Here is a 12,326-nt window from a genome sequence, read left to right as displayed (position 1 = left end):
CTAATAAGTTCATGCGGCTATTTTAAACAATCCTTCATTATACCTGCTGGCAACAAACTTCAATACAGTTATGAAATTATTTTCCATTTTTTTTCTACTTTTAGCTCCTATCAATAATTCAATCAATATCCCAAGAAAAAATTTTTGTTTTCAAATTTTTTTTTTCATTTTTTGTTTTATACTTTTTTTTATTATATTTTTCTCTACTTTTATATAGTTTTTGTTTTGAAATATGTTTAGGTATTTTATTCATTTAATCCTTTGTTTTAAATTTACTACTGCCAACTTTTTTAACCTTTCGTCCACCTAAAATTGACTTGTACTACTGAAACTCAATATCTGACAAATTTAAACAATATTTGTCTGACTAAAATTTAGTTCTACTACTGACACGGAATTTCATAATTGATTAAAAAAAAATTAAAAAAACATTCTGAATATTAATGACATTTTTTATTAATCAAAAAAAAGGAGAAAAAAACTTGTAATATAATTTGCAAAAATAATTTTTTCTTGGGAATTATATAGAGGCGTTGATTTTCTTTTCGTTTGAATCTTTCTGCTTTCGTGCGCTCTTCCTTTATCCTTGATACCATATAATTATTCAGGTGTGGAATTACTTTATCCAGTCTCATCAATTTTTATTACGACTAAAAGTTTCTAAAGTCTCATGTAGCATTTTTAAAAGTTTTTAAAACCATTGTTTTATCATTTCAAAGAAAGAAACGGATCTTTCTTTTGAGACTTTTTATTCTCCCTTTATATAATTATTTTTCTCAAATTATTTTCTTAAAAAGAAGAAAATAAAATAAATTAATATCACTTTTATTTTTTTTTTTTTGAATGATTCTGGATTTTGTAATGTCAGACGAATAATAATTCGAACAATTTTTAATTTTTGCTTCGATTTAGTCATTTATTTTAAAAATTATTGTCTATTTTTATAAGATAACATGTTGCGCAGCTAATTACATACAGATCAGGGGTCACATTAAAATGTTATTCTTTGCCATATTTTAATCAAATTTAAATGTTTTCTCACAATTTCAAATGTTTCAATTATTTATTGAATGTTAGTTAATGGTACATCTGTGTCTTTATTTTCTTCTCAAATCTTATTGTTTTTTTTCATAATGCATGAACAGGGATGTAAGTTTATTGTCTAAAGAATTATTTTTTAAATATTATAAAAAAAAATAATTGAATTACATTATAATTTGTAATTTTTAAAAATTTGCAAGAAATTAAATTTAAACAATTTCTTTGCACTTACATCTCTGAAATCAATTGAATTAATGTTGAATATACATTTTTTATTTATATACATGGTTACATGAAAATCCCGAATGGCAAGATTATCCAAAAGTTGACCCCGATCGTAGCTTTTCGTTTTTCTTTGCTATATTTCCTGCCTGCTGAACTGTTAGTCCACTCCGTCCAAAAGGAAAGCAAGACTTCGAGGTCGTAACTCTGGATTTAAAAAGGTAGAGTATATTTATTTCTATTACGTTTAATTTTTGGCGCTGCTATATTGTAAATTTTTGTCAATTTATGCTTTTTTTTGCATTTAGAAATATTTTTCAAAATGATTATTCACAAATATATCATATATGAAATATTTCTGCTTTAAAAATTTACATTTACTTATATAGAGAAAAGTTTTCTCATATTGTTAATAAAAAACAATTTTTCTTTATTCCATCATTCCATATTGGAAACAAATTGATTCATATCGATTTCATTTTTTTAATTTGCAAAAAATATTAATTTTTTGTATAATTGGAAAAATTTAATCACATTTCACTTTTTTTTGTAAAAAAATTTAATAAGTATAACTTTTTTAAATTTTATTAATAATTAATTTTTTAATTTAATTAATAAATTTTGTAATTTTCTATTTTATTGAAAGTTAAAAGAATTTCAGTAGTGGCAACGAATTCGAGCTTTAATGAGATTTGAGAAGATTAATTAGAATGGATTCAATTTTCTTTTGCAACTATCGTTTCACATAGTTCTTTTTGAAAAATTAGTAATTCTCTATTTATACTCTAATGATAAATGATTCACTCCACTTGGAAAATGAGAATAATTTATAAAATTACCCGGCTTTAACTTTATAATTTAAAGCGATTTAAATATAACTTGAAACATTCTCTCGTAGAAATATATAGAGTGAAATTTGAAAAAATTTTCCACAAAATTTATATACGTTTTTAATTGCAATTCATTCACGATGTTCTATATAAATTTTAATTTGAATAAAAATGAAAATTGTGAGAATATTTATTTTTAATTGCAAAAAAAAGTTTATATATATATATATATATCAATTAAGAAAAAGAAACAAATTTTTAATTTAATAAAAAAATTTCAAAATCTCAGTATAATGAAATTATGAAAAATGTCATAAAATTATGAATGAGTAAAATAGTACAAAATTTTTTTCCAGAAATTCATATATAAAAAAACTTATTTTCCAGTTGAATGTTTCTGGTGCTCCATCAAAAAATATATTTCGTGTATTATCAAAATTTTCTAGATTTATGCATTTTACAAAAACAGTAATTTTTGTTGATTCTGGGTTCTTGTTAAGATACGAGTATACACTACTTTTATTAAAAAAGAACAAAGGTTCATTTATTTCAAATTATGCAAAAGAAAATTGAAGTTCGAAAAATCGCAAATTTCTAATTTGTAAATTAACAATGACAAATTATAGAAATTCAATAATAAGTAATTAGTTATTAATACTTTCATTTATTTTCATTTTTACAAAAAAACGAAAATAGAAATTCCGTTAGCTGTCGAGAAACTTTGACTTTCATTTTTACATTCCTTTTGATTTCGATTGGAATTATTCACTGAGAAATGAAAAATGAAAATGAAAGTGAAAACGAAAGTGAAAGTGAAAGTCAAAATGAAATTCGCATTTTTTTCTTTAAGACGTGGTTCATAATGAAAAAAAATACGATTGCGATTTTCACTGACACGCTAGGCAACTAACGAGCCGACACAAACGTGAGCAAATAAATTCTATTTCACTCAGAGAATTCAGTATAGCTTTTCGCTTTTAGTGCCAAAAAGGAGAAATGTTAAATAGGCCAGTCAAGATAACCCAGTTAAAACCATGTGTTCACAGTTGCACCAGCCGTCAAGCCAACGAAGTAAACTCCAAGCCGCCGCTTGATTCGGCACCTGCAACCACGCACAGGAGATAAACATATATTGTCAAACAATTCACAACATTTGCGTGTGGCAAACTGAAAAAAAAAATTTGCGAAAAAAAGAAACCAATCCCTCTTTAAACAATAATCTCCTCGTCGTCAAATAATGACTATCCTTCCAGACTGAATATGTCCCTTAAAAAAAAATTTTATAATATAAAAAAGAAAACAAAGGCAAAGAGAGAAGGACAATGTTTCTTTTTTATTTATTTTTTTTCAATTTTAAAAATCATCCTTCCTTTAATTTCCCACATTTCTCTCTTTTCCTTCGATTAAAAAAAAATAATAATAATAATAGCACAGGGACACTTCAAGTGGTGATATACAAGCAAAGACTCTCGCTGATCAAGGACCAAGAAGGGGCCGAGGATTGATGGAAATGTTCAACTCAAAATAGTATTTCTATATATAGATTACAATTGTAATTACAATTATTGATAAATTGTTTCCGGAGAATAAAATTAGCGAATAGAGTGGGGAGATGAGAATGAGACAGAAAAGGCAAGTCTATCTCTCTCATTCTCATCTCTCCATCTTAAAAAACTACTCTCCATTTAACACTGTCAAAAAAAAAAAAAAAAACAAAATACAATTTATTGTATACAATTTTATTGTAATATCCAAATAATCCACAAGTGTATAATAATTTAGATAAAATGAGATTTTTGGGTCCCAGGACTGTTTTCTCTCTCTCTCAAAAAAAAGATCTCATTCTTTCCCGAATTGATCTATTTATATAAATATTTAATAATAATAATATATAGATATCATTTGTGGTGTCATTGATTATGGCGTTTGCAAATCATCCTGAGAGGTTTAATTCAATCATTGTGTGTGTATATTATGTGTGTTACAGTGGGCGAGGTTGTGGTCGACAAGTGGTAAAGCCAACACGCAATATCATCCATGCCAATTATTGCACACTGTCAAAAGCTTCCCCGTTATTCGCAAGGGAGATAACTCGCGCCATGATAGGCTACAGCTACTGTCGCCGATAATCACAGCCAACACGATAATCCAACAAGCAATATTCTAATGTTATATAACCATAATAATCGTATGCGGGACGCTAGACGCGGGAGAAATAACTCCTATTTTATGTCTAATAAGCTTTTTGATAAAAAAAAAACATTAATCCTTTAATTAAAAAAATTCCAATTATTAATTTTTCTTCTTCACTGCAAAAAGAAGGTACTAAAACAGTACCGATTTTAGGTATCTAAATAGAACCAAATAACAATTTAGTACCTAAAGTTGGTATTAAATTAATACCTTTCGTTTTACAGTACTAAGTCTGCTTATCTTCTTTTTTTTGCATTCTCATTTGATCTGCAAAGCAAAAAATTTTAGGTTATGTTTATGATAGTTCTACATTCATCATAAGCATAACCTATAATTTTTTTTTTGCATTTTATTCTTTTAAGTTTTTGAAACTTTTTGATTAAATTTGTTTTTTTTAATATCTTTTTTTTCATTTCTTGTCCTCTTTATTTAAGCAATGTTTTCTCGAATTTTTTCTTTCCCTTCTTTATCCGCTTACCGTTATATAACCACGCAGCTTTCATACAGACGTACATGCAACCCGTACACTTTACAGCTTTTTCCACTTTTATAAGCATTATTTTTAAGCCACCATAGTCGACCAACCACATCATCGACCGTCGCCCTTCTTTTTTTTTCTTTCTCTCTTTTTTTCAGTAAAAAGTCCTGTTCGTTGGATTTTGCAAAGTAACACCATTTTCACAAACTCTTCACTTACTTTAAGTTTACATGGGACTTTTAGAACTTTTTTTTTCTTTTTCTTTTTATAAACGAATAGTTTTTTTTTAAAGAAGAAAATTTCGACCAATATTGTCATTATAGGATAATAAAAAGAAAACTGATATTTAAATTTCCCCGCTTAAATTTTGGCGGGAAATTCAAATTAAAGTCGATCGAATTTATTTTTTACAAATGACAATATTATTATTAATATTTTGTCAATGAATTATATCGCAAAAGAAACCATACGTCTCAGTATCATTTGTGCACATATTCGTTTCATTATAATATCAAGATTATTTATAGTTTTCGAAATATTAACATTGCTGATATCCAATCGTTTCCAATTAATTTTGGCCTTTGGAAAACGAATGATGTTCAGTTATTAATAATAATAAAAAAGAAACCTATAGTTGACTAGTGGCCGCGTGGATTAAAGGAGTCGATTGTTCTCTCAAACACATCAATTGAGGTTCGAGTCCCCAAGGCTGACAAAATTTTTTAATATAAAAAAAAATGATAACTATCGTTCATATCTTTGTTGTTCCGTCTTGTTCCTTTATCAGAGGGGATATAATAAAGACGTATATATATATAAATAATTAATGAAATCATGGATTCGAAGGAGATGTCTTCTTTCAACTTGTAAAAAAGGATGGTTACAATGGTTTATACGAGAATGTTTTAGTCACGCGAGAAGTGTACCAACGAGTGCCCTTCCCCCCCTTCACTACAGAAAAACTCGTGTGCAAATTTGATAATCTCCATCTTATATATATTATTAGTGATATTTTCATTTAAATTAATGGAAATTCTAGACGGATCTCGCGCATCAAGATCCGTCATGCGCTGGAAAAGACCATTTTCACATTTTAATAAAAAATAAATAAATGTGAAACATAAAATATCCGGGGATTATTTCCCCCCACCCCCATCAAAGGTCAACATCAAAGAGAAATAAATAATTAATTGTTAAATTATAAATAAATAATTAGGCTCGAAAGTTTTATCTTACAAGTAATGTTACAATGATAACAAATCTTGTACGAGACAAATTATTGTAAATATATACATAATATATATATATTATATATATATTATATGAAAAAAAGTAGAAAGAAAATATATATTTTAAACCAAGCCAGTATAAAAAGTATACATACAACGTTGTTACATATATTCTTTCTGCTACACTCTGATTACTGCACTCTTATTATTACTATAATTATATTTATTATTATTATTATTACTATTATTATTATTATTATTATTATTATTTACTATTCTTAATTATTATTAATATTATTCTTACAATTACGATTATCATTCTGTCAACCAGGTGAACATTACAGTAGAATTAATACATTTTTAGCACAAAGTTTTTATAATTTAACTTAAAAAAAAATAATTTTTTTCATAAATAAAAAATTATTTTTCGAAGACATAAAAATTTTATATTTTTACATTTTATTTTACATTTAATTCTTTGTTACACTTTGTTATAGTAAGTAACACTTTGTAACTTGTCATTTGTTTTGCTTTATTAAATAAATTTCTAAGTCTACAAAAATTTTTGTTATTGTTAAAATATAAAAAAAAAAATTTTTAATTGATTCCTCATGCAGAATTACATGATCTGTGATTTTTCACTTTGTGTTTGATTAATGTAATAATTGACTGTAATGTCACATATAATAAATAAAATTAATGTAATGATTTCTGCTAAATCATTAAAGAAAAAAAAAACGTCCCATTAGTGCGGACGTTATAAACGACAAAAATTCAAGGAATAAAGTTATGTTGACATTTCCTAATTTTTTTTTTGAGTTTAGTGACCTTTCTGTAAAAAAAATAAAATTAATAACCAATAGAAAAATTTTTTAAAAATAACATTTAAAATCTTTATCTCTTTCTTATAGAGTTAAAATAAAAATTAATAAAAATTCAATGACAATTAAAATTTAATTAATTAAATAAAAATTATATTAATAAATTATTTGCGTATATATCTTGACATGTATTTTTAATCATAAATATTAAATATCATATTTGTCATCAAATTTTAGTAATAATTATATATTATTATTGAAAAAAAGTTATTAAATCAATTTAATAGAATTTAATAAATTATAAAATACATATTTTATATAAAATAATATATAGAAGAATAAAATATATAAATCTGTATACAGAACAATAAAATATAAAGTTATACAAAAATTTGCTTATTATTAGTGACAAAAAAATATAATTTCGCGAATTCCGTGACCTAATTTCGCGAAAACTGTGATCTAATTTTGCGAATTCCGTGTCCTAATTTCGCGGAATTCGTGGAATTTGATTACGGTTCTGCGAATTTCACTAATTATATATTATTATTAAAAAGAATTTTTATTTTTAATGAAAAAATTAAATAATAGAACAATGAAAAAAGAGATTGTTTTTTCCCTTTTAAAGGGAAGTTACACGAATAGAAAAAATAAGTCATTGAAAAAATATTTATCGATTTTAAGCGGCAATGCACATTTTACTGAAACTGAAAACTTTTTGAATTTTTCCAATATTCAGAGATCTTATTATATTGACAATATTCTTCAAGAGCATTAATTAAAGAACGATAGCTGAATTACTTAAACGTTTAAAGTAAACAAGTCACTTTTTTCTCTTTTAAAATTTCGAGAATCATGCTTCCATTTTATATTCTATTGATCTTATTCCTTTTAACTGTTTAAACATTTCATTTTTAATTATAATTCAATAGAGAGAAATATGCTTTATTATTTATATATGTTAAAAACAAAAAAACATAATTTTAAAAATTTCGTGATATTGAAATTTGTTATGTTAATTATTTTTTTTCAATTTCACAGAGTCGATATTCACGTAGTCGTTCAATTGTTTTTGATAGTCTCTCATTTTGTCGTGTGAGTTCTTTGATTTTCTGCTGATTTGAATTGAATTGCTGCGTCATGTCTACTTCAGGGTTATCCTCAGATTTCACGACTGACTTCATTCGTGAATAACTGTTAGAATTGGTTTTTGTCAACTTTTCAACACTTCCTGTGCATCTGCAATTCTGATTATTCCTGTTAGTCAAGGATTTTCTCGACACTTTCTCTTCTAGTTTTGCAATTCTACATTCAAATTCTCTTTTTATCTGAAAATAAAATTTGTTTCTCATCAATTTTTTTGTTCCTTTTTTTTGTCACATTTTCATAATTCAGAAAAATTGAATAATTACTTTTTCTTCATTAAATATGTATAAGGTTTGTACTCTCCACTAGAAAGTTTTGTTACTTTCTGAGTGAATGTAACTTTTTATATATATCATATTATTAGAATTGGAAATTGATTGTAAAAACGAATTTTAAAATATTTTATAAATTTCAATATTTTTTGTTTATTACTGAACTTACATTTATATTTTCCAGTTGTAAATTACTTATAACATCATGTAAATTTTGAATCTCGAAATTTGATTTCTCTTTATTAATTTCTAATTGATTGTTCAGTGTATCAATTGTTTTTTCCAATGAACTTTTTGTAATAATCACTTCTATTAATTGTTTCTGTATTATTTGATTACACTCTACTGTAAAAAAAAAAGAATAGAGATGTAATAATATTTTTATTTGAATTAAAAAAAAGAATATTTTAATATTATTAAGTTTGTTGTTGTTTAAAAACTAATTATGAAAAAACTGAAAAATTATTATTAAATAGCAAAATATATATTGTTCTTTTTAAAGAGAACAATTTTTCTATTCGTTTGTACGAGGAGAAAAAGAAGACTGAATGAAATCGTAAAAGGATTAAAGTAAAGCTTGCAACAGGAATCATTTGACATATATATATTTTATATCTCATAATGTATGGAGAGTATAACTCATAAAACTTGTGCATTTTACATTTTTACTTTACATGCAGCATAAATATTATATTCTCTCTCTTTTTTTTCTCTACCATCTTGATTTTAAGACAAACATAAATTTTTTTTCTTATCATTTGACACGACAATTCCATTTCCTTTTTTCAATCTAAAAATTGATCTTTTTTGGGAGGATTTTTTTTTAAGAAAAATACTTTTCTTTTTTAAATAAATTTTTTTTCTAGAGATTTATTAGTTTTAGTTAGATCCTCATTAGAAAAAAAAATGTTTAACCCAGAGGTTTAATTTTACAAACCGAGACTAGACATTTGTCCTCTTGTTTCCTGCAATTCTGTAATTAAGTCAATGTTTTTTTGCTCTGTTTCGAGTTGATTGTTTCCCACTTTTTCCATTTCAGACACAACTGTAAAAGTGGGTCAATGCGAAAAGCGTTTTATAAACTTTAATCGATTTTCTGATTAGGATATATTTATTTTAATTAAATTAAAAAAAGAATTTTTTTTTAATTACCATTTTGTATTTTTTCTTCAAGATTAACATTTTTCAATTTTAATGTGTCAAGTTCAGATATTTTGCTTTTCAAATTCACTTGTAATCTCTTCATAGTGTTATCGTGATCCCTTTTCACCGATTCGCTGATTCGCGCGTTATCTTGCACGAGATTCAGAATGATCCTCACGTCCTGGTTTATTGCTTCCGCCAGTTTGCTCATTACAGCCCATTGGCTCTTATCCCAGAGACCAAACTTGCTAAGTTCCCTGAAACGGATTTTCATCAGTTGATCAGTGGAACTTCAATTTATTACCTTCTTCTTTTTTGTCCTTCTTTTAAAAGTTTAAAAATTTCAAAAACTACTTTTATAATGCACAAAAAACTAATAAAAAAATTTTTTTTTTTAATTTTTAATTATAATTTTAAAGTTGTCTATTAAAATTTCTATTTCTATTAAAATTTGATTTTTATTTAGCCCAAAAATTTTTACTATTCACAGTAGAAAATTGAATTTTGTTTTTTTATTTTAATACCTTTCCTTGGCAGCAAAAGATTGGAGTTTATATTCGTGAAACGTAATTTCGATTTCTTTTACCAGGTCGAGAATCGTAGACGAGGCGAGGGAACAACTTCGACAATCTTTGAAACAACCGCTGACGGCCTGGGAACCTCGTGAGATTTTCTCGGTGAACGATTTGTCGTCCATGTCTTTCATCTTCGCCTAGATATGCATTCCACTCGAATAAATGCACGGCATAAGAGTCTAAGTGGTTCGTCCCTCGAAAGACTCAAGATTTCAAATTTTATTTTATTTTTTTTTACTCCTGAAGACTTCTCCAGTCGGTCGTAAAAAAAATGTCAGAAATAAAAGCGCAATTTTTTTTTTTATAAAAAGGCATTTTCCATCGATATATGAAAAATTTTAAATTTGATTTTTGAAAAAAGAGAAATTTGTTTTTCAATAAAAAGAATTTTTAATGTGTAAAGAATTTATTGATTTAAAAAAAATTGATACATACAATTTTTATGGACTCGGGAAATAATTTGAGTCGTTGCCAAACGAGTTGAATGATAGCGGCTATTGACATAAATTTAGGCCTCTTAAAATTTTTAATTTCTTTTGTATAATCCTCCAAGGTATGATAAATATCCATGAATTCAACGATAAGCCGCAAGACAAAATTAATTCTGCTCATAAAACATGTCATATATGTGTAAATATATTGCACATAATTTAGCATGAAATTCAATAGATATTGTTATTGGTAATTTTTTTTCAATATCGCGACAAAATAAATTAATGAGTTTATGTTAATTAAAGGGGCATTTATTATCAAAATTCATGATTTTAATTATTTATAAATTGTTCTCTATTTAAAAAAAATGAACTCGAATAGATAATATAACTTGAATTTTTACATTTAAAAAAAAAATATATCTGATGAGTACTCGAGGGAAATGAAAATGTTATATCACTTGCAAGATATGCAGATGCAATAATGAATTGCACTTGTTATAAATTACAGTATGTACAACGAATCTCGAGAGTAACATTTCTTTTTTTTTTCTCCCACTCCCTTTTTCACTTATTAGATTCGTGGAATAATTAGAATCTTCTGGATTATACAAAACGAATGAAAGGGTTAATTAGGTGAAATAACGTTGTACATTTTGAATAAGAGTTGGAGTACTAGGAAATTTTTCATTTTCATTATAGTTTATTAACTTTCAACTAGATTCAAATATAAAAAAAGGTTCTGAAGAAATTATTTTACTGAAATATTCATATTTTCTTTATTTCTGAAATCTATAAATTTTTTTAATATAAAGAAAAAATGATTGAAAAATTTATTAATAAATATTTTTATGGAATTTAATTTAATATAAAAAAGCGCATAGGAAAATTTATTAAAAATATTTATGTAATAAATAAATTGCTAATAAATGTTATGTATATAGGAAAATAAAAAAAAATAGAGAAATCAATAAATTGATTGAAAAATAGTGATTGAAAATCATAAAAAAGAAAAACTTGATATGGGCATTTAAAGCGTTGAGTAAAGGAAAATAGAGAGAAGAGTCGAAATCGAGTCATAAAATACGAAGTAAAGCACCTGTCGTAAGCAAGCTCAAGGAGCAGGATGTACATTTCGCCTGCGGTTCCTTTGTGAAGCTCTAAAATTTCCAGGACGTTAATGTTCCTACAATTTTTTTTTGGGAATTTCCATGACTGATGTTCGATATTTCCAATCAATGGATAAATTTCATTACTAACATTAACTAATTCTTTCAAATCACCAATAATTGACATTAGAATGTAATTATTTAATTTTGGCATTATTATTATCTAATATTGGTGGAAATATTAAATTTACACTGGAATTACTTTTAGGTTGAGTAAACAACTGACAGTTTAAATTTTTAATTTGTTACTTCCTTCATAATTATAAAAAAAAAATCGAAAAATGTCAAAGGAATTAAGGAAAAGGAAATAATTATTGACACTAATTTTACGATTTTAAATATACTTTTTTTTAAGAAACAATATATGATACAGATATATATTATAACTATATATATGTATAATAAAATTCCATACATAGTAATAAGTGTGCATGTTATTTACAGTATTAATAATATGTATACATGAGTATATTGTGAGCTCATTTTTTTTTTGTATTTTTCACATTTTAAATACAGGCTTTTATAGACTGATTGTTATTTTATTTTATATATATATAGAATAAATGACATTTAGTACATTCTTTTTTGAATAAAAATATGCAATAAACTTTTTTTTTATAAATATTATTCACGCAAAATTTCATACAATCGTAACAATTCTTATAAATTCTAACCTGGATTAAAAATATTTTTTTTTATATTGTAAATAAAATAAAAATAGTAAAAATTACGAACAGTAACATTTAATTAGAATTTTTTTTAGAATTTTTCTGAAA

General features: G+C 25.3%; 2 protein-coding genes across 4 annotated transcripts in view; one reads left to right on the top strand and one right to left on the bottom strand.

Annotated features, from left to right (window-relative positions):
- The window catches only part of LOC127278367 (calcium-transporting ATPase sarcoplasmic/endoplasmic reticulum type), a 33,376-nt gene extending 26,577 nt beyond the window's left edge, over positions 1-6,799 (top strand). Inside the window, exon 14 of one of the 2 annotated variants that reach the window (XM_051300071.1) lies at positions 4,081-6,799. In XM_051300071.1, coding sequence (XP_051156028.1) covers positions 4,081-4,109 — 29 coding nt within the window. In that variant the 3' untranslated portion in view covers positions 4,110-6,799. Of the gene's footprint in view, positions 1-3,139; positions 3,903-4,080 lie in introns of those variants that run through there. The other variant, XM_051300070.1, reaches the window with a different exon arrangement.
- Positions 6,800-7,504: 705 nt separating this feature from the next.
- On the bottom strand, positions 7,505-11,763 carry LOC127278374 (centromere-associated protein E-like). Of its 2 annotated transcripts, none has more exons than XM_051300081.1 (7): positions 11,481-11,763; positions 10,386-10,554; positions 9,900-10,200; positions 9,385-9,632; positions 9,170-9,277; positions 8,402-8,577; positions 7,505-8,142 (listed from the first exon to the last, which is right to left on the bottom strand). In XM_051300081.1, exons 3-7 carry the CDS (start codon positions 10,079-10,081, stop codon positions 7,834-7,836), a joined length of 1,023 nt encoding a protein of 340 aa, XP_051156038.1. In that variant the 5' UTR covers positions 10,082-10,200; positions 10,386-10,554; positions 11,481-11,763; the 3' UTR covers positions 7,505-7,833. The 2 variants fall into 2 exon arrangements, with proteins under 2 accessions (XP_051156038.1, XP_051156039.1); XM_051300082.1 differs by having other exon boundaries at positions 9,900-10,197.
- Between the last annotated feature and the right edge of the window lie 563 nt (positions 11,764-12,326).

The sequence above is a fragment of the Leptopilina boulardi genome, unplaced genomic scaffold (genome assembly GCF_019393585.1).
Source record: "Leptopilina boulardi isolate dan_hultmark-lab unplaced genomic scaffold, ZJU_Lbou_2.1 LbouV2_202, whole genome shotgun sequence".
Classification (NCBI taxonomy): domain Eukaryota; kingdom Metazoa; phylum Arthropoda; class Insecta; order Hymenoptera; family Figitidae; genus Leptopilina; species Leptopilina boulardi.
Note: the sequence above shows the minus strand (reverse complement) of the source record. Positions and strands in the feature narration are given on the sequence as shown.